The following is a 21,026-nucleotide window of genomic DNA, read 5'->3' on the forward strand; positions in this document are numbered from 1 at the left end:
AGCGGCGTACGGCGTATGGGGCTGCCGATCAGATAGATAGTCTGCCGCGGGGAGTAAGGCGCCAATGGAGCCTCAAAAGAGAAATCTCCTCCAGGAGCCAGGTCGCAGAGGAAGGGTTGGGGAGAGAGCCAGGTGAAATGAATGAGGACCGATACTGGGGAGCTGAAGGATGGGTGATGGTGTATGTAAGATTAAACGGGATCAAAGATGCCGATGGCATGCACCTGAAACGCGTTCGGAGGATGTGAAGGCAAGTCTGTAGAATGGCCAGAATCAATCCGGCGAATCGGGGGCCGGTTGGCTTCTGACACTCTGGATCCTCGCTTGGCTTTGAAGCCGGGACTCGAGGGACACTGGGAAACCCCCAAGTGGTGGTGAAATGGGAACAAGGAATTAGGGACAAGAGGTATCCCGGACACACAGGCCCATCGCGTACCACGGTCGTCGCAAAGGGGGAGATTGGAATGGACTCGACCGCAGAGCAAAGGAGGGCGAGTAGAATGACAATCCACCCTTTCGTCCTGACGAACGACGAGCGATGTTTGTCCCTTTGCCCCAAGCTCGTCACCAAGTGGCGGGTATGGGAGACGAGCAATGGCGACAGAGGGGGACGGATGACGAACATGACGCCAAGACGGCAAAACGGCATGCGCGACGGACACAATGTGGATTGAGGATCCGGTTGCAGAAACTCACCTCGGTGTTGTACCTCCTCTGTCCTATGTAGCCCTGTCACTGACTTTCACGGCTTCCTAGTCTACTAGAATGATGATGATGATTAGCCTCGAGACCTGATGTGGAGGTAGGAAAAGAAATCAAAAGTGGAGGGACGAGATAGAGGGGGGGCGGGGGACGTCAAGGCGATGGTAGTCGAGCGCTGATGCGCGCATGACCACTCAAGGAAGGATGGGATTTGACTCTCAAGGCGCTTGATAGGGAGGGCGCAGGTGGTCAAGTGAGACCAGGATGTGACCTGGTGGAGGCAAGTGCCTAGTCCAGCTGGACAAACGTAGGGCGAAAAATGTGCGGGCCGAGGGCTGTGTGTGTGTGTGTGTGTGTGTGTATGGGCTGGGACGGCGGGATAGATGCAAGCAGGAGCAGGAGGGAAGACGGACATGCAAGCGAGGAGAGGAAGCCAGTGGAGAGGTACAAGGGGGAGTTGAGTCATTAGACTCACTGTGCAGTGTATGTGGTCGGTTGGGCCGCGTTCCATTCGGAATAGGGACCTGGTGACTGATGACTGGGGATGGATGACCTTTTGTTGACCCCTGATCATCCGACCAGACCTGCCTATATACTTTCTTCCACACGATAGATGTGTGAGAGAAGGGAACAGAGGAGGTCCAGTAGACGATATAGCCAATGACGAGCGAGCGAGCGAGCGAACGAGTTGAGTGAGTGAGAGGAGGGATGTGAGGCGGCGGCGGGGAGGCGTCGGCGAATTTGAAGTTATAATGGGTTTAAGGGGAAAAAGAGAGAGAGAGAAGAGGAGAGAGAGAGAAAAAGTAATGGGATTGTCAGGGGCGGGGGGGGGGGGGGGGGGACTATTAATTATCGATACGAAATAGTAGAAAAGGGGGATTCGGCTTATATATCAATGGATGGACGACGACGACGACGGTGATGATGATGATGATGATGATGGCAATGGATAGATCACCATAATTAGATGAACCACCACCACCCCCTTGATAGATTTCAACGCCAGATACAACAGACCTAAACGCGAGCTCCCCCTTTGCAGGAGAGTCAATTTGATGAAAAGTTGAATCTCAAAACATGGGTCGTGACAAATAGAAAATGAGTCGTCGGCCGTGGTTCGTGAGATCTACCTCTAGTGTTCCCCTTCTCTCCGTTTCTCTCTCCCCCCCCCTCTGATGCTGCCCCCCCTTCGCCTGTCTGATCTGTCACAGCCCAAAAAGTATTTCGGACATTGGGATAGAACACACCTAAGGGGAGAGGTAGGGGGGGCAGCTAACCCATTCAGGAACACGTATGCTGTACGCCGCGTTCCATAGGTGATCTTCCCTTCCTCCCTCGTCTGCCACACCACACCATCCACCATTTCTCCCCCCCTTTTTTTCTTTCTCACCTGGTGTCGGTCCCCCGCTGCTCTCTTCGCCCCACTCCCCCTCCCTCCCCCTTTCCCCTGGTACCTTGGTATCTTTCTCGCTCCCCCTCCCTCTCGCTCTCTTGCTCCCTCCCCCCTCTCTCGCTCTCTGCGCATCCAATAGCCTGACCGGTCAATTTGCCTCCATGAGACCGGTAGACCACCCCAATTGTGGCAATTTCCCGGGCATGCTCCATTGAATTTGACAATTATTAGGAATATTGTTCACGATTACAGATGGAATGGGGACTGCGGACGTTATAACTCGCTACGAAAACAGATCTGCAGACAAAAAAAGCCTGTATATGCATGCTATTGGCGTCGCTTATCACCGTACCCGTACCGTACTCAACCCCCCCCCTCACCGGAGAGGTCACTGTTCTTCTCCGGATGAGGGGACATTCCATCAGCATGTGCGTGCGGAAATACCGGAGATTATGGTGCCTAAGCACGATATAATGTGTGCCTCGCCGCCCACGCTCCACACGTTCTCCCCCTCCCTCAATCTAGCGAGACTCTCCCTCTCCCTCTCGCGTGTGTCTCTAGTCCCAGGACCCCCACAGGGTCAACACTTGCCCGCGCTCGGGACTCGGTGTGGTCACGAAGAACAAATCACCGAGTTCACCGTTCTCACACGTCTCGGGAGTTTTTGCTCTACCCAAAGCCTGCCTGCTGCCTGAACAATCTTCCCCGTGACCCCCGACCTTTTTTCTCTTTTTTTCCCTTTTCTATCGAGATGCCGAGCGAGATCTACGGCAATTTGGATCGAATGTCGTGGCGTCGTTTAGTCCCAATCCAAAAGGTCACGCCTACGCCCCCTGGCCCCTCCGCTCTAGCACTCGTGGTCCCGCAGGATGCATGAAATGTCAACGTGGAAACGATCTCACAATCTCCCGCTCAGTAACGACGACGGTTACTTGCACTCGGCGTTGCGCGATCGACATGGTGGCTGGTCGTTCGATCCATGTTACATCGCCGTCCAAAACTCGCCGAGATTTGGATGTCATCATCATGGAGAGTGGCTAGATGTTAAGGGACATCGCATACCATCGTTTCAGCCCAAAACGCAAATTTGCAGCCACATCTGTTTCATCTTTGTGTTTTAATCGTCGAGACCCATCGGACGGGCTGATGAGATGGCTCGTTGGGTTGGTCAACGAGTTGTGGTCAAGACACGGTTTGAGTGGCTATGAGTGATGATGACTACGCATCACCCCGCCACGGTTTCTGTGCTGTGAATGATTGTTCGTTCGGAACAAGCTTCAGGATTCATGTTTCATGGTGGATTAGAATCTCATCTGTCCGCACGACTATCATCAATGCTGTCCAAGTTCCGGCTCATGTCCCATTATATTTTGTCGTCCTGAACCTCGACGGGATACCGTTTTCAGAGCCCTTTCCTGTCCAACCCAGCTGCACTCGTCGTTGCCATCCATCAAATCCCGATAACGGGCATATTCGTGACGTTGGTGTCTGGGAATGCAGACTGAGGATTGAGGATGAGCGCATTGAGGACGTCCAAAGCAGCGCTAACATTCACGATGTCAGCCAGATATGAATGACTTCGCTCATGGCATCCATCACTTACACCATGGTTTGTCCAGTAGACACCTCATACGTTCCGGTCCAATTTCGGCCATACTGAATAGGCATATTGGGATTGTTTGAATCATTGTTGACGAGACTCCAATACTGAATATTGACGTATTGTCGTATGGCTTCTTGAACATCAGAGTCCATCCATTGACTGATACGATGCAAATTGCGGATCAAGACGGATTTGAATCCGATTGCATCGTTTCCTTGAGTGACATTACCAGCACCTTCAAAGATGACTCCTTGGTCGGTATTCCAGACCGGCGTGTTCATTGACGTGATGGCTACCTGTTTGGCAATATCGAGGGCGGTTTGATTACTGGTGATATGACCAAGGACACCATAGGCTCCGAGGTAGAGAGCAGCGTTGTCTGAGTCCGGTCAGATTGAGGGTGTGAGGGTCTAGATCAGCAATCTCAAATGACACTCACACGTAAACGTCCAGTCCTTCACCTCACAGCTCGTGCCGTTGATATGGTCGTAGATCAAGCCATCGGGTCTGACTAGGAATCGATCAATCCACTGAATAGCTTCGTAGGCTCTGTCACAGTAAACTTGGTCTCCGGTGATCCGACAGAGTTCAGCACCGAGCAAAGCGAACAGTCCAGACGACACCGCATTGACGTCTGGGTCGCCAGCCCCACCTTGATTGGGGTCCATAGGCGCACCGTTCATCCAGTCTGCGATGGAGAGAGTGGATGTCAGCATCGGATACCAGATATTCTCGCTTGTAGCTAAACGCACAGACACCACCGTACATGCTTTGGCCATTGCACGTAGCTTGAAGAGTCGTGTTTGGCCATTTGGTGTCAACCAGGTATCCGGCATCAAGATCCGATTGATGGATGAATCCATGTCCGTCCACAAACTGCATGACCCAGTCAGCACATCAATCTCGCGACTCATAAAGAACAAGGCGGCCCCAACCTCAAAGACGGACTCTGCCCAGGCGAGAAAGACCGGGTCGCCGTACGCCTCATACCCTTCCAGACTGCTCAACGCCGCCCAACCCGCGTCGTCATTGTAACAATCAGCGAGTGGGTTGTGCCAATACGCATAACATCCCGTAGGGTTGTAAGCGTAATACGTCTCGTTGATCTTGTATTGATCGTAAAAGAGTTTAGAGTGTTGTTGATAGTCCCACTGAGCGATGTTTGTCCATCCATTTTGACCGACCCAACCCGTTGGGAAATCTGAATCGGTGCCGTTCAACAGACTCAACAGGTACTGGAATGAATCCGTAGAGTAGGACCAGACATTATCACAGGATTGCTGAAAGTGTGGGTTGACATAGCTCGAATTAAGGATCGCCGGTGAAGAATCTCGCTTTGAGGGCAAAGCAGCGACCAAGGGGATCAGAGTCATCAATGACTTTCTGGAGAAAACGACCATTGTCCAAAAACGGTTTCTTTATCCGATGACCAAGTGACTGAGTAGGAGTTGGGTCGTCCGAGGGACCACACTTTATCTTCATCCTTTATATGTATATATACCTTTGTCTCGTCCCAAGATGCGGATCCTCGGCTTTGCTCACTTTGCTCCGCATGCGTCCACCGCTCTCACCATTCTCCACCCCCACCACCACCACCACCAATTGTCATGCTTTTTTGCCCCACCTCTCGCCGAGGGGGAAGGAAGTGTATATTAATAAAAGTAACGTCGGGCGGCGCAACGGCCCGGAACGAGATCTGAATGCTTATTCCGGTGCTTCGGTTGACTGGCGAATGGCGTCTGGGGTCCCATGGAGCCGGGCCACGGAACCAGCGGCAGAGGTCAGCTAAGCCACTTGTTCCGGCTTCCTGAACGCTGATCTTATAGCTCACGGTTGCTCATGTCAACGTCATCATGCATGAGCCAATCATCAACTGAGAATCCATCTTCTATCCATAAGGCTCCCGGTGTCCCCTCGGGAGAATCTTACAATCCCCAGCTACACATAAATCATCATTACACTGTCTTCACCTTCCCCTCCCTCCTAGAACCCAAACTTCTCCTTCAAGGCCTGTGACATATGGTTCCAGAACACGTCTCCCCCTTCAATCCCACCTACGGACCCCACTCTACGTTGTTTCCACTCGTCAAGCGCACTGACGACTTCAGAAGGTTTCAGACCGTACTTCTTCGCGAATCCGTACAATCGCGTCTTGTACTCTGCTTGCATCGCAGCAGCGACTTCTTTCGCATGTGCAAGCTGGGCCTCTCGCTCGCGTTTCGAGAGAGGAGGCGAAGGAGTCCGCTGCTTGCGCGTATTTTGTACAGCCTCTGCGTCGGCAGGCGCCTCTTTCGATAATGTTGCTATGTGCTCTGAGGCAGTCGCAATGGCTCTGGGCACGGAGATCATGTCGGGTTCTGTGGGTTTCTCAGGGACTCGGCCATTGTAGGCCACGAGTTCAAGTTGACGGTGTCGTTTGACTTCGCTCGATCGAATCTTTTCAGCGAGAAGATCGCGGCCAGGAGTTTGATTCGGCGTCAACAGCGGATCCTTCTTCTTGGTTTTACTACGCTGACCACTACCGCTCGCGCGACCTGTGCTGCGTCGTGGACCACCAGCTGGTGTTTGCATCGTGTTGAGAACAGCAGCTGACCAGGGATGTGCCAAGGGCTCAGGTACCGCCGAGGGCTCTGATGGTGGAGCGACGGGGACGACTTGAGGCGTCGGAAGCGTCGGAACGCTTGCCATGGCCTCAGGAGCCGGAGCAGGAGGCGGTGGCGACGGCGGCAACAGGGGAGCTGGCGTTGGGTCTACTTCCATGACGACAACACTGGTAGTCTCCTCGATGACGATCACGTCCTGTTCTTGCAGATCCGCAGCTTGCTCCGTGAGCGATGCCACATCGCGTTCGTCGTCAGGTCCGACTAATCGTCTGCGCTTCGTGCTTGGACCAGAGACAGGATCATGATGTGTCTGTGACGGCGCAGGCTCAGGAGGAGCTTCGACAGCTATCGTGGCCTCCGGGAGGGCAGTATCGGTCTGTATGGCGCTACATTGTGGCTTCAGCATTCTCTCTGCAGGCGATAATATTCCCTGACACTCACTCTGCGGCCATCTGAGTTAGTCTAGCTCCCTCACGTTCGGCGACTGTCAGGGGAGCATTGGAGCTCTCTGCATGTGCGGTATCGACGTTTGTCGATTCAGGTAGTGTCGATTCAGGTAGCTTCTTGATTGATCTTGCGTTGGCACTCGTCTCATCGCTCGGCTCAGCGCTTGGCTGAGTGGAATGAGTGTCCTCCACCAATACTGGCTGCTGATTGGCATTCGTGTTGCCCTCCTTTTCCCTCTCAGCGGTAGTTTTGAGCGATTCATCTATCCCTTCGCTGATGTTGCGGTCGACTCGTCTTTGATACGTCGCAGAGTTCTTCTTAAAATGTTCGTGCCACGATTGGTCCGAATGACGGGCAATAATGGGGAATTCAGAGGCTCGTGCAGCCTGAGAGCATCATGAGCAATTTGTTGGCGATGTCGACACACTCACCATCGTCGTGTACGTCTTTTTTGACATCCAAGACCCTGAAGGATGGAAAGCAGCCAGGTATCGACATAAGAAGTCTCCATCCTCGGGTGTGTACTCTACCCGAGGTCTACCGCGGCATCAGTATTCTCCACCTACATGACAGGCACTCACTTGCCAGGCGGTCTCCCTGGTCCCCTGCCAACCTTTGGTGGTTCCTCTTCAGCCATAGAGTCGACCTCTCCCTCCTCTTCCTCCGTTGGCGGCCAGACCATTTTCCCACTCTTGATACAGTCATCCACCCAGTCCCTTTCCACGATTCGCTGAGTCTTTCGATTATACTTTTGACGTTCCCGTAAGATAATCTTGCTGAAGAATACAGATTTTCGATCCACGATGAGGATATCAGCCATACTTCGCTTGACTACAATGAGCGCTCCTCGTTCCAGTAATTGCTTTTGGACTTGTCTCTGCGCCTCATGTGCGTCCCGTTCCTGAGACGCTCGATGAAGGTTGACAGATACCCATATCCTCAAGGGAGCCCGATTGACAGCTGGAGATGGCTGCACAAGGATCGGAAGCTTCTTCACGAGCGTATCCAAAGGTATACGAACGCCTTGGGCCAGACTTGCCGTGAGCCAATGGTATGGGATGATGATGGGATGTGGGAGGTTGGGATATTTGGATCGTAAATTGGCGAGCTGTTGTGTATCGTTCTTGTATGATTTAGAGTATGGATTCATGATCGCTATATTGGAATCGACCTGGCTGCTCAAAGTAGCACCGATACGCTGTTGTCCACTCAGTCAGAGAGTCGAACGGGGTACAAAAGAACAGAAGATACTCACCGTTGCTAGTTCCGTGAGGTATTCTTTCGTGGCTTGATCGAAATGGTCCGCAAAGTAGATCTTATCTCCTTTGAGAATATCCAGCTCGAGCGAAGTGATCGGCGTGGGGACATCACCAGAGGCTGCAGGCGCGGTCTGCGAAGCGTTAGGGGCAGTGGATGGCCCAGATGCGATTTCTGGCTCCGGTTTGCCCATCTCGTCGCGGTAAGTCCAGGACGTTGCCTGGCGCCAGCAGCTGCTGATAACAGCGTCGCCAACACGTCGAGATGTAGCTTGTGAGACCTGCCCCCGAGAGCTACCGATACGAATTGCGCCAAACGGAAGAGGTACCGATGCGGCCTTCCCTCCCCGTCTGCAACTCTCTCACCAGCCGTTGGTGCCTTAAAGAAGTCACTGAGAATGATCCTAGTGGGAGAAATGGGTGCTGTTGACCTGCTTCAAGCTCCACCGAGAGAAGCTGCAGCTATCAGAGATGAGTGAGAGAGGTGAAATGTTCGGGACAGGATCATTTTTATTTTGTTTATGGTGACGCGGATTTGGTGGGATGCTTCTTGTGAGGGGTGTGGCTAGAGCAGGATTTCGTTGACGATCATTCATCCATCGATGAGCCCCATACATACCAGCAATGGATATAGCATCTGGGAAGAGGACGAAGGAGCTCATCTGCATCTGTGACGAGCTGCACCGCATGCCAGATCTCTGCTTCTTGTACAATCGTAGCGAATGTGGCGCTCCCCCTATACTCAGGGGTATGTAGAAACATCATCTGAGCAGCAAAGTCACGGTGCCCGAGAAAATTACAGCGAGCAGGGAAAGTGCAGCAGACGTGTCTCTGCAGGCTCTGGTGCCTCCTGACTGCGAGTCGGACACTATCGTGCCGGAAACTTGATTCACTGGGGTACTGAGAAGATCCGTCAACGATGAGCCTAGATTTGACGGACTGTATTTGAGCATACCTGGAAGGTCTGACCATCGTATCGGTCGAAGTGGTCGCGATCTGCGTCTCTGTCCCAGAGGTCGGTCTTGATGATGAAGTCGGCGGGACTGGAATCCCTGCTCTCGATGTGGAGACGGGACCAAGGGTGAAAGGAGGCTGAGGCGTTGCACTCACTTGCTCTTGTGGAGGAGTCGATGAAAGGGGTGGTGGAGGAGATGGTAGAGGAGAAGCTGAGAGCGGAGCCGACGAAGTCCCTGGAGCAGGAGGTGGATTTGACTGCCCGAGGCACATTGCGTCATTGCTGTCCTGTACCTGTGCAAATGTCAACGGCTAAGCTGTATGTTGGTATGAGACGAAAAGACCCACAGTACGAGATGACGAGTACTGGATCACACCTGCGCCATCGGTGACTTTGATTGTCACACTGGTGCCAGACGCAACATTGACGATCCAAGTGAATGGTGAATCAGGAAGGTTAGATCCCGGAGCCACGAGTGCTGCAGCGTCCGTTTGACCTCCCGGGATAATGGCCCTGTTACAAGATCTCAGTGGGTTTGTGGGTGACGACCCAGTTGTGAAGACATGCTGAATGCAGCAATCGACATGGTACTACCGGACAAACGGTCAGACTCACAGAAAGTAGGGAGCATTTCCTCAGACCAAGAGATCCTCACGGGCTCTGTGACAATTGATAAGGATGACAGTACGGAGAGCTAAAAGGACAAACCTACGACATTGGACTAGCGAGGGCTGAAGATCATGAGCACAAATCTGTGATGCCGTTCGTGACTCACAGGTGTTGCTACAGTGAACTGACCCACTACGACGGTGAGGAACGAGCTGAGAAGAACTGCGACACTCCACATCATCCAGAACATTGGTTTCGATCGAGTTGAGCAGGACAGTGGTTAGCAGGACATGACGGAGAGATCAGTCAAGGCAACGTCTTTTAAGTGAATGAGCGGCAGGAATGTCCGTTCATGCGATGCCAAAGGCGTTCTTCGTACGTTGAAGGATACTCTTTCATCAAGGCATCCCTTTCTGTTCGATGCGATTCTGCATCCAGAGACGCATTTCGTTGTGAACGCATCGTAGCGATTCAACATTCATCACATGCCCGGCTTGGACCTTTCTGTAGAACACCATGCGCCTCTTCGAAGGGAAGACAGTAAAACCGAAAAGGAGACAGGATGAATGAGCTGGCCCAAATTTCCCGGGTTGGATTGTTTTCAAGTCTACCGACAACGTATGATGACCTACCTGCCTTTGGCTGGAATCTTTGCATGCTCTCTATAGGTCATGCCAACTTATCAAGGCATGAGCTTTTGTCGCTGGACATAGGCAATGGCAAAGAGGCGAGACCGATCCCAGTGCTTCGATCGAATGTTGATTCGAGTCTCAATGCAGCCCTCCAGTACTTCAACGAGGTGAACATGGCGTTCAGGGTTGAAAGAAGCTCGTGCTGACTCGTGACAGTACATCGCAGACTCTGTTCTACCTGATGGAACGTTGATCTCAGAGGTCGAGCCTCCAAAGCACGATGGACAAAGGATAGACGATGTTGAGTCTTCCGATGGGCATTCAGACATGTCAGAGGGCTCCGAAGAGAGCGATACGGTCGAGGGTTGCTCCTGTACCGGCGTGTCGTCTCTCTGCACTGTGACGGACGGAGACAATTGCGAGTGCGTAGAGTCCTTTGGTAAGTCGGATCATTGCGTTTCCTGTGAGTCAGCCCTGATCACAATACCAAGGCAATTTCTATACCCTCGGCCCAAGTGGGCACCCCATCCTCAACCTCGACGCTGTCCCCTACAGGCTCCCGCTGGTGGAATGTGGAGCTCACTGCAGTTGTTCTGTCAAGTGTTTCAATCGCACAACTCAACGAGGTGTTAAGTGGGTGACACAGCGGCCTTCGTATCTCACTTCGAGGTGGGGACACCGTAGACGCTCACTGACTCTGCATAGTTTGCCTGTGGAGATCCGACAGACGAAAGCTGGACTTGGAGCTTTCCTCTCGGCCTCGGCAGACGCGGTGCCCATCGAGGCAGGTACTTTCATCGCCCTCTATGCTGGAGAATATCTCTCCACCTCGGAAGCACGATCGCGATGGCAGCTCGAGTCAAAAGATAATTATACGCTCTCGCTCAGGCTAGCCAATGCGATCATCCACATCGATCCAAGATACAAGGGTAACGTGGGACGATTCTTCAATCATAGTTGCGATCCCAATTGTGTGATTCTCATCGTCTACTGGGGCGGCGGCTGGCCTCGAGCCGCTATCTTCGTGAGCTGGCTGACTGTAAGGAGGCTAAAGGCGTAGCTTACACACCACAGAGCAAGAGTATCATTCAACCGAGCGAGGAGCTGACTTTCGATTATGGCAATGCCTCGGGTGACCAAGACGCACAGGACAGGGTCGAAGGTTGCGTGGCAGAGGATGATCGCCCCACGCTGACAAAGTGTCTTTGTGGCTCCGTTCGTTGTAGAGGATACATGCCGTTCGATAGCAGTCTATAGATCTGCAGATACATGAACAGGCTCTTCACCTTGCTATCCTGGGAGTCTCCCTTGTCGCGTGTAGGCTGCAAAACCAGGTCCACGGTTGCAGCATCCCTGCCCATACATCCGATGACCGGAAAATGGAAAAAGGATGTGATGAATGCTGATTCAGATTGGTGTTGATCTTTGTTTCACTCAGTTATATCATCACTGGAGAGCACCTCGGAATCCAGCACCCCGCTTGGGCGATTCTGAGCGATCCTCACTCCTTTACCTAAAGAATTTGCGCCATGCCGGCTCGACACCCTGGCCGTTCACCTTCTCCCGTCCCGCCAACTCTACCCACTTGGCCTCCTCAGGTCTCTCAAGAACAACACGATCACCTATTGAACCTGGGTACCACTTTCGCCCTTTCACATGGCTTCACACTTCTTCCTCCGGACTCTACGACTCCTCCGACCCACACGTTCAGCGCGCCGTTGAGCTTGTTCCCCACTCCCTTCCCTAGAGGTCTTTACGAGTGGGCGAAGGATCTTCAGCCGCTGTACAATGGATTGTATGCGAGGTGAGTGTGATGTGTCCAAGTCTGGGCCTACGGACTCTACTATGCGATATCTGCTCTCTGAAAGTACAGGGAACTGACCTATTACCAACCATATCAGGATTGCTATGGACTGGGAGTTCCTCGACAGAGTGATGGGGGGTGTAGCCAAAGTAGACAGCTTTCAAGGCGAGCTCTGGAGGGGATGGAAGAGCTGTCGAGAGGACCTTGTTCAGGTGAGCTCTCACATTCAGGCTGACATGTCGTCAGGTCCCTTATTATTTCCTCAACTCTATCGCTGACTGCTATCCCAGCCTCTACAGCTTGGCGTGTTCAGGTCCGACTACCTCCTTCATCAGACATCCGGTGCTGGGCCTCTTGAGCTGAAACAGGTCGAGTTCAACACCATCGCTTCTTCTTTCGGAGCCCTATCTCAGCGGGCAGGAGAGATGCACAGGTGAGCTACTACATGTTGCCACTCGGAAATTAGCTGAGGGTCCTCAAAGATATCTGTGCAAGACGACAAACTACTTTTCCGCCTCGTCCTACCTATCCCTTCCTAATATGCCTCATAACCTCTCTCTCCGTGACATTGCGGCGGGTCTAGCTGATGCTTGGAAGGCGTACGGTCGGGAAGACGCTCAGATCCTCTTCGTCGTGCAGGCCGGTGAAAGGAATGTGTTTGATCAACGCTGGCTGGAGTACGAATTACTTGAGAGGTGGGATCTCAAACTGGAGAGCCGCTGATTTCAGGCATGGCATCAAGACCATCCGACATACGTTTGAGCATCTCGAGGATTTAGCTCAGATTGATCGAACGACCAAACGCCTGCTTCTCCCTTCACAACTCGAGCCTTCCGCTGCCCCGACAGAAATCGCCGTAATCTACTATCGTTCAGCATACACTCCTGTCGATTACCCGAGTCATGCCGAGTGGACAACCCGAGTGCTACTCGAACGATCAAAGGCCATCAAATGCCCTTCTATGGCTTTGCAACTAGCCGGAGCCAAGAAGATTCAGCAAGTCTTGACTGAGCCCGGGGTCCTGGAGTCATTCCTCTTTGGCCCTGAGAGACCGGACGTAGGATGGGGCAAAGGAGCGGGGAACATTGGCCAACGAGCCGCGGATGAACTCCGAAAAACTTGGATCGGGCTCTGGCCGTTGGATCAATCGATGCTTGGTCGGGAGGCTCTCGAGATGGCTTTGAATCAACCAGAGAGATTCGTGATGAAACCACAGAGAGAAGGCGGAGGAAACAACATCTACCGGAACGATATTCCACCTGCTCTTGCAGCCTTGGATGATCAGCCTCGAAAGTCTGGAGAAGCAGATAAGAAGGAGGGATACATTCTCATGGAGTTGATCACGCCGCCTCAAGGGGTCAGTAATTGGTTACTGAAAGGCGGAGAGAGTAAAGCCAGAAAGGCGGATGTGGTCTCGGAATTGGGCGTCTATGGAGTGATGCTGTTTGTCGACGATCAGGGCCGCGAAGTGAACGAATCAGGTGTGGAAGCGGTCAACAAGGCGGCTGGGACATTGTTGCGAACCAAGGGGAGAGAGAGCGACGAGGGAGGTGTGGCAATAGGTACGAGGGCCTTTTGAAGTATGTGCACGAGTTGGCTGACAGTGTCGGACAGGTATCAGCTCAATTGATAGCCCGCTGCTGATATGAGCGTGAGCGTCTCCAGTAATCGTGACGTGAGCCATTGTAGAAAGCGCCAAATTGCATAGAGCATAGTCCCTTGTCTCGACCGGACGAACCTCCACATTTGACAAAATAATTGAGTGAATTCAGCGCCTTCTCTCATGTCTGTCTGCATCTCATAGCGGGCGGCGATGGTGATCAAAGGGATATAACGTCGCATCATCGTGCACTACGTCTGGCTGCGTACCAACTGCAGATTCCAGAAGCTTGTGAGGCTACTACTTGAAGCCCATCATGCCCTCCTTCGTCAAGCGTACCACTGCTAGCAGCAATGCTCCTCCAGCAGGTACTACACCAGCTCTCTCGACCTCCATACCTCCCTTGTATCTCGCTCCAACTGGTATTCCTTCCCTCGATGACATCTTCGGTGGAGGTATGCCACTAGGAAACGTCTGGATGGTTCTCACGCCTGACAGGCATACCAATTGGAGCAGGATCGTCGAACGATATTGGACAGCGAGGGGATTAGTGGATGGTCAGAAAGGTTTGGTCGTCGGGGAGAAGGGAGAAGACATCGTCAGAGGCTGCATGTGGCTCGATGAGGCTCGTTCAGAGAGCTCGGCTCGTGCAGGGAGTGAGAGTGAAGGTGAAGAAGCGGGCCTGAAAGACGTCTCTGCATTGGGGGAGAACCGACCAAAGATTGCTTGGAGGTATGACGGTATGAAAAAGTTCGAAACGGGCATCGGGAAAGGAGGTGAGTAGAGTAGACCAAAGGTGGACTCTCCGTCGCTGAACGAGTTACCTCTCTGCAGACCGGGGCGAATTGAATCTCCTCAAAACGATCCCACAATCCACCATCTCATCAATGGAGAAACAGAAAATTCAGCGTTACATTCCTCTCGACCCTCCCAACAATATTGCAGGCTCATCATCTCTCGCGTGGTCAATCATGTCCTCCGTGTTATCACAGATTCAAGCTCTACTGCATACCCATAACGACTCGCAAGTCCTAAGAATCACCGTTCATAACCTTGGCGACATATTTTGGGGCAGTCCATCATCAGCCCAAATACTCAGATTCATCCATTCGCTTCGAAGCATGGTCAGGGATCGTAGTGCCAGTGTGCTGGTGGCTATGCCTGCGGACCTATCCCGCTCTCCACCAACCTCAGCGCGGCGAGAAGGGTCTGATGAGTCGGCCAGCTCGTCTCGGGAGTGGATCAAACAGCTTGCATGGTCTGTGGACGCATGTATTGAGCTCAAAGGCTTTGGAGGTGAGTTGAAGAGCTTGACGAGTGATTGCCGCCAAGAGCTGACTTTACACACAAAGACGATCCGACGTTGCCGCCGGTGTTTCACCCTTTACATGGACTCCTGACCGTGCATTCCCTCCCTACGACCCATCACGTCCTTCCCCCATCGTACAAACACTCATCCCTCCTCGGCCTTTCTACATCGACATCCACAGCTGGTCGAGGTGGAGGAGCTGGAGAAAACAACTTGGGATTCAGATTGGGTCGCAAGCGATTCTCGGTGGAGACCGTTCATCTAGGTATAGAAGGAGGTCAAGGAGAACGGAGGACAGAACCCGTACCAGATACATCACTGCTTTCTGCCGGTATCGAGCGGCCTGCCCAACAAACATCTCATGAGACGAAGCTTCAGTCTGGCCAAGTGGACATCACGACACCTGGTCAGAAGCCATCAATGTCGGTCCCTCCAGATGTATCTGGGAAATCTGATATCTCTGGAGTGAAGAAACGAGTCAAAGGAGTCCGATTTTCGGCGGCAGATGACACCCCCCGGGATGACGGTCCAGAAGGAAGAGTGAAGATTCGACATGACCAGATGGATTTGTACGAGTTTTAGGCATGCAGCCTACGTGGTTGTTCGAATCTATGTCACGTCTTCTTGGTGTCGCATGATGGCAGTGACTTCGCCCCAATCGGGCTGGAAGATGCAGACTTGATCGCTGCGCAGAAGTGTAGAGACCCCACAAGACTCTTTCTGACTGGACTCTACATACAACATTCATACATTTGAAGGATTATAAAAGCTATAGGCCTGGTATTGTCCATCTGAAATCTATTGTCCGATGATCTCGACAGTTTGCCAATGCTTGATGGCAACATCCTTCCTATTGGCGATCGGGTAGCTGAAAGCATTTTCTGATTCTGCCTTCTTCTTCTGTATCGATAGTTCCTCCACTGAGACAGGTGTTGGGGATCTTGAAGCGATCTCTCTGAAGCTTGCAGCAACACTCGGCAAGACACATGAACGTTCCCATAACTCGTACCCCTCGGCGCAAGTTGTCGAAGTGCACAGACCAGCCTGACAGGTGATGTCGCCCATGATGATTCCAGGTAATGTATCACATCGGATACCGCCCTCGTTTGGACATGATCCACATGAATGAAGGTCGTTCATGACGTCGACGCATTCGAACGAATCTTCAGTGCCGCATTTCTTCGTTCCAGTTGGACATCCAAGATTCTCTACGGATGCCATATCCAATGCTTTCATCTGGGCACGTTTACGCCAGGTACCCGATGATGTGGCTGGGTAAGCGCTTACTGGTGTAGCACAACCTCCAGTGTCCGTGTTCCCAGGTTGCAGTTCATTGGCAGAAGAACAGATACCACATTGATCCGAAATGGTATCGCAGTACGTGACATAGTTTCCATTCAAAAGCTTTGCACCTGCGTCCGAGCAAATTTGAGAATCACCTTCGTACCCGCATACGACACCGCACGACCAGAAAGTCGAGTCATCGGCATAGTCGGTAGTGTAAATACATTCAGTACCGGTCGGGCAGTTGTTGGTCGTGCTGTCGGAAGCCCCACAGTATTCAGCGAGAGATTCAGTGCATTCGAACCTGTTGTCGCTAGTACTGTCGGCGATGAACGAAATGAGGAAAGGGTTGGGACAGAACTGACATGTGTCATGGTCATTTGCGCACACACCATCTCTGCATGCGCCAAGGTCGCTCACCTCGTAATTGTTGTCTGGGGTCGTTGTTGCAGTGGTACATTGTCCTGAGCTGGACAAACCGGCAAAGTCTTTGGTCGTACCGACTTCAGCTGACATTTGCTGACCAGCACTCTGATCGCAGACTGTCAGAACGGGCGACAAGTCATCTCCGTATGTCTGGGCCAGCGCCGAGCCACTGCTCCAGATGAGAGCTGCGAGAACGATGACCACAGGCATTGCGAACGATGTCGATGGAGAGAGAGTAGATACAGGCAGAAGAGTCTATTGCATTTACATCTATTCATCGGTCAGCTCTGAGAGTGTACGACTACATCCAGGCACGCACACCTATTCTAAGACGCAGGACCTCAACGACAAGCACACACAACAGATGTGATGTGTATTCGTTCAAAGGCGGCAATCGAAGGTGACCGCCACATTTGACGGCTTCAGGTCAGAAAGCCAGTCGCGTCGGTTTGAAAGGGGGAAGGCCCCGAATGTTTCATCATCAACAGAAAAAAACAAAACGAAAAATATAGCCATAAAGACGCCTCATACAGGATGTTATGATAGGAGGAAAGATATCACACATAGGAGAGGCATAGAGGGGGTGGAGATGGCTTATCACGCCCATTTCCTGGAGTCGTTGCTGTAGTTCTGCCTCTGCTCTGGACCCAGCAGCTGATCGAGCAACAAAATACGACGCAGGTCTATCCTCGGCAAAAGGCAATATAACGAATCCTGGTTTGGGGGATCATCGTCATCTGTGTTTGTGCAGGTTCACTGAACAAAACGCCACTGGAAACTTGATGCAGCACAAGAATGTGTTGTCCAGATCGGACCCTGAGTCGCTCGAATATGAGACCATATGAGGGGCTGAAGCAAAGTGCACCAAGGATAGTCGAGCTGATCATCGGTTCAATACTACTCACGACGGGCTCACTTGACCATTCCTTTCCTCGCCGGAAGAGCAAGGCATTGACATGAGGACTTTCACAGCCTACTTACTGGCTGCTCTCGCAGTCTCAGCTGCACCTGCCCCAGCAGGAAGTCGGCTACCCAGCATCGAATCCCTCGAAGCTCGCTTTGGACCGTACGAATTACACTCCAGGGCGCCAGAGGAGGCTCACAAGGGCTTGCAGAAGCGATCGTTGGAAGATCGTGATCGAGTATCTGAATTCTCTTTCAAGCTCCATGCGCAGGACCAAGCTGCGGTTGATAACCTCATCGCGACATTGTCAGATCCTACGCATGCTCAATTCAGACAGTGGTTGAGTGTAGATGATGCACACGAGATGACAAAGTGGGTATTCAGATCAAGGCCAAGTCGTGAATTTGAGCTGACCCAAAAAAAATTGTCCATAGGAGCGATCCGAACGGTGTCGAAGAGATCTTGGACTATCTCGACATGCATGGAATTTCGAGATCCGAGGTCAACCTCGCTCATGGAAATCGGACAATGTCATTCTATACAAACATCGAGATGGCCAATTCTATCTGTCAGTATTTACAGGGCGCGCGCCTGACTTCTTATCGTGACTTTGCTGACGCACATGAGCAGTCGGAGCGGACTACGCTACGTACACGTTGGGGAATAGTCACCGCAAACGAGCAACATCAAGAGTGATGCTCCCTAGATCCCTGCATCAGTATGTCGCCAGAGCCGAACCAGGAGTCGACATTCGTCCCGGTGCCAATCGTCGTCCGAGGTCAGGCCTGGTAAAGCTATCGGAAGAAGAGCATCAACGGACCAGAGAGCTCCACGCTCGCATGTTGACAGACTACGAGGGTCGGGATGCAACACTTCAAGGTCGAGGTATGACCAATATCAAGGGATCGAGGCCTATTGCGGTGCAGGGTCAACCCACCACTCCGGGTCTAACCAGCGCATTAAACAATTGCTGGGAATACGTGAGAGCTGCTGTGCTGGAGAAGAAAGAAAGAGAGGCTGATCCAAGTCGGCACAGTACTTCCCTGTTTGTGTCAGGGCTCAGTACCATCTGCCTTCAACGACCTCGCCTACCTCAGGAACGTCGATCGGATCGCTAAAGTGAGTCTTGGCAGCATCGTCGAGGCCCAGAGTTGACATCACGACTAGCTTGAAACCGAATTGTGTCAGTCATAAATCACTGACTTCCCTCGGCCTCTGCTGACACTCCATCGCAGGCCGTCGCATCAGACCTCACGCAAGGTTGGAAGCTTTTCTTCCCGAATGTATATGACTCGAACCCCAATTACGTGCCGCCCCACTACGACATCACTGTCCAAGGCGCAGATACCGTGGCATGTAACTCGAGTGATTCTGGAGAGCCAGATTTGGACCTTCAAACCATCGTACCTTTGGTCTACCCTATGCAGGTGTATGACTTTTCTGGTAAATCTAGATGAATCATGCTTGGCTGGTGGAATCAGCGTTGACTTTTCGGCAGGTCCCGATACGGATACTCTAAACTCATGCTACGGAAGGTGAGTGTCATGAAGGGTCCGATTGAGCGTAGACTTATATTTTGTCACAGTGTCCAACAGATGGGCTCTGGAGGTATTCCTAAGCCTGACATCTTGTCATTCTCGTATGGTCAGTCTGAATCACAAGCCGATGTCTCCACATGGCAGTCATACTGCCAGCAGAGTGAGTCAGGAAGCGACCGAAGCAGTGTTCCTTTTGCTGACTTTCCCTCAGCCGATGCGATTATCTTGACCGGTACGACCCTGCTGGCGTCGACTGGAGACTATGGAGACGAGGATATGAACTACGTGAGTCTTGCACCATGTCGCTAACAAGTCCACAGGAGCTGACCATGATGTTCTCAGCCTGCTCTCTGTCCACATTGGGTAGCGGTTGGTGCCACTGACCTGAACGACGGTAAGTTGGCATCTCGTTCTTCCAAAGTCTTGGTCTGACTCTCTCGCTGCCTAGACACTTCCGTCACTGCACCTTCATGGGCGGAGCAGGAGACCGACGGTTGGCAGTTTTCTGGAGGCGGTGGCTTCTCTTACAATGTAGGTTTATCTTTTCCACCTCTTGAGTCTCCAAGTCTCGAGCTCAAGCGTCATGCGTAGGGCCAGGCGGCTCCCTCATGGCAGGTAGCCCCTCTCGCAGCTTATGCCCAAAAGTACACCGATAAGGCCTATGGCAAACTGCAAAAGAACGCTGCAACTCCCGACGTCAGCGCGATGGGTCGCAACTACCCCATCGTGACGGGTGGGAATGGTCAGCTCTTTGGCGGTACATCTTTATCATGTCCCATGTTTTCGTCCATTCTAGCCATGGTCAATGCGAATATGGTTGCTGCGAATAAACCTTTGGTCGGGTTCCCACTACCGACGTTTTACGCCAACACGCACTTGTTCCGTGATGTTTACAAAGGGAACAATAACGAAATGGATCCGAACAGTACGACCGCTTGGCCCGCGACGCCAGGCTGGGACCCAGCTACGGGATTAGGTGAGTCATGATGGGAACGAAATGGAGGCATAGCCAAGGCCCCCCCCCCCCCCCCAAGCTTCCAAAACTGACCCGATCTATCAGGGACACCGCTTTTCGATCAGATCCTCCAATACTACGAGAACAATGCGCACCCATACTATACTACATTGCCCAACTAGTCTTGTTTGAGGCTCGACGTTCCCTTTTTCTCTCTCATCCTGTATGTAGCTTCTTGGGATTTATAGTCTGTTCAGAATGTACGCGCGAAAGCGACGTTTATGTGAAGATACTGCGGTCTGCAAGTCTGACCGGGCCTCAGGGCTGCAATACATGACAACGCTGCATGAAGGTACAACAAAAGAGACCGTATATCTGAACCAGCATTCTGATGCTTCAGCGAGCTCTAGAAAAAGGAGTCGAATTGATCGCCAGAACATCGAGAGAAAACCCAGAGAAAAACTTCCGTTCATCCTTAATGGCTCCGTTAAGGCCATGTAAGCGCACGCTTCCCATTACATCGAGATGCCAGCCAGCAAACTTCCAGCAAGAATAGTTAGGACCAGCACAGCAGGCGTCCCAAATCGAGTTGGCTCAACTCCTCTGAACGCCGCTCCACTCGTGGTAGCCGCTGCCGAGCTCGACGAGGTGCCGCTCATGGATGAAGTGGGAGTCATAGACGTTGACATGGACATGGAGGTAGAAGATCCAGACATAGAACCAGATTGACCAGTCGTAGAGGAGGCTGACATGCTGCTGCCCATATTGGAGGAAACGGCACTGGTCTCCGTCGCACTTGCCGACATGGTTGACATGGACGCCATGGATCCAGTACCGCTCATGTAGCTTGAGAACCCACCAATACTGAGACTGAGACTCTCACTGATGGAAGCGATGGGAGGGGTGTTGGCTATGGAGATACCGGATTGCGCGACCATGGTGCGGGGGGGAAAAGGGGGTTATAACTTGGATGTTATGTGGTCTTGACTGACTTGACCGGTGGTTC

The 21,026-nt window shown here is 52.3% G+C and overlaps 9 protein-coding genes across 9 annotated transcripts; 4 read left to right on the plus strand and 5 right to left on the minus strand.

Annotated features, from left to right (window-relative positions):
- Positions 1-3,326: 3,326 nt before the first annotated feature.
- On the minus strand, positions 3,327-5,368 carry BD324DRAFT_632109 (glycosyl hydrolase family 76-domain-containing protein). Its single transcript, XM_022016489.1, has 5 exons — positions 4,634-5,368; positions 4,451-4,574; positions 4,138-4,386; positions 3,699-4,077; positions 3,327-3,639 (listed from the first exon to the last, which is right to left on the minus strand). Exons 1-5 carry the CDS (start codon positions 5,096-5,098, stop codon positions 3,546-3,548), a joined length of 1,311 nt encoding a protein of 436 aa, XP_021869458.1. The 5' UTR covers positions 5,099-5,368; the 3' UTR covers positions 3,327-3,545.
- A 106-nt stretch (positions 5,369-5,474) lies between these two features.
- BD324DRAFT_632111 (hypothetical protein) lies at positions 5,475-8,499 on the minus strand. The gene is made up of 5 exons (XM_022016490.1): positions 8,004-8,499; positions 7,330-7,946; positions 7,180-7,285; positions 6,743-7,134; positions 5,475-6,687 (listed from the first exon to the last, which is right to left on the minus strand). The coding sequence occupies exons 1-5, from the start codon at positions 8,196-8,198 to the stop codon at positions 5,682-5,684; spliced, it is 2,316 nt and encodes a 771-aa protein (XP_021869459.1). The 5' UTR covers positions 8,199-8,499; the 3' UTR covers positions 5,475-5,681.
- Positions 8,500-9,304: 805 nt separating this feature from the next.
- BD324DRAFT_632129 (hypothetical protein) lies at positions 9,305-10,155 on the minus strand. The gene is made up of 4 exons (XM_022016491.1): positions 9,735-10,155; positions 9,672-9,690; positions 9,575-9,619; positions 9,305-9,472 (listed from the first exon to the last, which is right to left on the minus strand). Exons 1-4 carry the CDS (start codon positions 9,816-9,818, stop codon positions 9,360-9,362), a joined length of 261 nt encoding a protein of 86 aa, XP_021869460.1. The 5' UTR covers positions 9,819-10,155; the 3' UTR covers positions 9,305-9,359.
- BD324DRAFT_632132 (hypothetical protein) lies at positions 10,156-11,499 on the plus strand. The gene is made up of 6 exons (XM_022016492.1): positions 10,156-10,295; positions 10,348-10,367; positions 10,417-10,639; positions 10,692-10,833; positions 10,906-11,224; positions 11,275-11,499. Exons 3-6 carry the CDS (start codon positions 10,528-10,530, stop codon positions 11,455-11,457), a joined length of 756 nt encoding a protein of 251 aa, XP_021869461.1. The 5' UTR covers positions 10,156-10,295; positions 10,348-10,367; positions 10,417-10,527; the 3' UTR covers positions 11,458-11,499.
- Positions 11,500-11,623: 124 nt separating this feature from the next.
- BD324DRAFT_632139 (putative glutathione synthase) lies at positions 11,624-13,733 on the plus strand. The gene is made up of 6 exons (XM_022016493.1): positions 11,624-12,004; positions 12,102-12,216; positions 12,295-12,437; positions 12,487-12,699; positions 12,734-13,566; positions 13,619-13,733. The coding sequence occupies exons 1-6, from the start codon at positions 11,730-11,732 to the stop codon at positions 13,651-13,653; spliced, it is 1,614 nt and encodes a 537-aa protein (XP_021869462.1). The 5' UTR covers positions 11,624-11,729; the 3' UTR covers positions 13,654-13,733.
- A 42-nt stretch (positions 13,734-13,775) lies between these two features.
- Positions 13,776-15,687, plus strand: BD324DRAFT_86557 (Elongator complex protein 4). The gene is made up of 3 exons (XM_022019268.1): positions 13,776-14,380; positions 14,439-14,900; positions 14,957-15,687. Exons 1-3 carry the CDS (start codon positions 13,921-13,923, stop codon positions 15,493-15,495), a joined length of 1,461 nt encoding a protein of 486 aa, XP_021869463.1. The 5' UTR covers positions 13,776-13,920; the 3' UTR covers positions 15,496-15,687.
- Positions 15,688-15,711: 24 nt separating this feature from the next.
- On the minus strand, positions 15,712-16,833 carry BD324DRAFT_652413 (hypothetical protein; the record flags this gene model as incomplete). The annotated part of the gene is made up of 2 exons (XM_022018487.1): positions 15,712-16,557; positions 16,618-16,833. 2 exons carry the CDS (start codon positions 16,831-16,833, stop codon positions 15,712-15,714), a joined length of 1,062 nt encoding a protein of 353 aa, XP_021869464.1.
- A 746-nt stretch (positions 16,834-17,579) lies between these two features.
- Positions 17,580-20,202, plus strand: BD324DRAFT_652414 (peptidase S8/S53 domain-containing protein; the record flags this gene model as incomplete). Its single annotated transcript, XM_022018488.1, has 13 exons — positions 17,580-17,899; positions 17,962-18,095; positions 18,158-18,507; positions 18,564-18,646; positions 18,695-18,710; positions 18,763-18,970; positions 19,026-19,062; positions 19,113-19,225; positions 19,277-19,350; positions 19,408-19,459; positions 19,514-19,596; positions 19,657-20,041; positions 20,126-20,202. 13 exons carry the CDS (start codon positions 17,580-17,582, stop codon positions 20,200-20,202), a joined length of 1,932 nt encoding a protein of 643 aa, XP_021869465.1.
- Positions 20,203-20,535: 333 nt separating this feature from the next.
- On the minus strand, positions 20,536-20,958 carry BD324DRAFT_652415 (hypothetical protein; the record flags this gene model as incomplete). Its single annotated transcript, XM_022018489.1, has 1 exon — positions 20,536-20,958. One exon carries the CDS (start codon positions 20,956-20,958, stop codon positions 20,536-20,538), a length of 423 nt encoding a protein of 140 aa, XP_021869466.1.
- Between the last annotated feature and the right edge of the window lie 68 nt (positions 20,959-21,026).

This window comes from Kockovaella imperatae (assembly GCF_002102565.1).
Source record: "Kockovaella imperatae strain NRRL Y-17943 chromosome Unknown BD324scaffold_11, whole genome shotgun sequence".
In the NCBI taxonomy this organism is placed as follows: domain Eukaryota; kingdom Fungi; phylum Basidiomycota; class Tremellomycetes; order Tremellales; family Cuniculitremaceae; genus Kockovaella; species Kockovaella imperatae.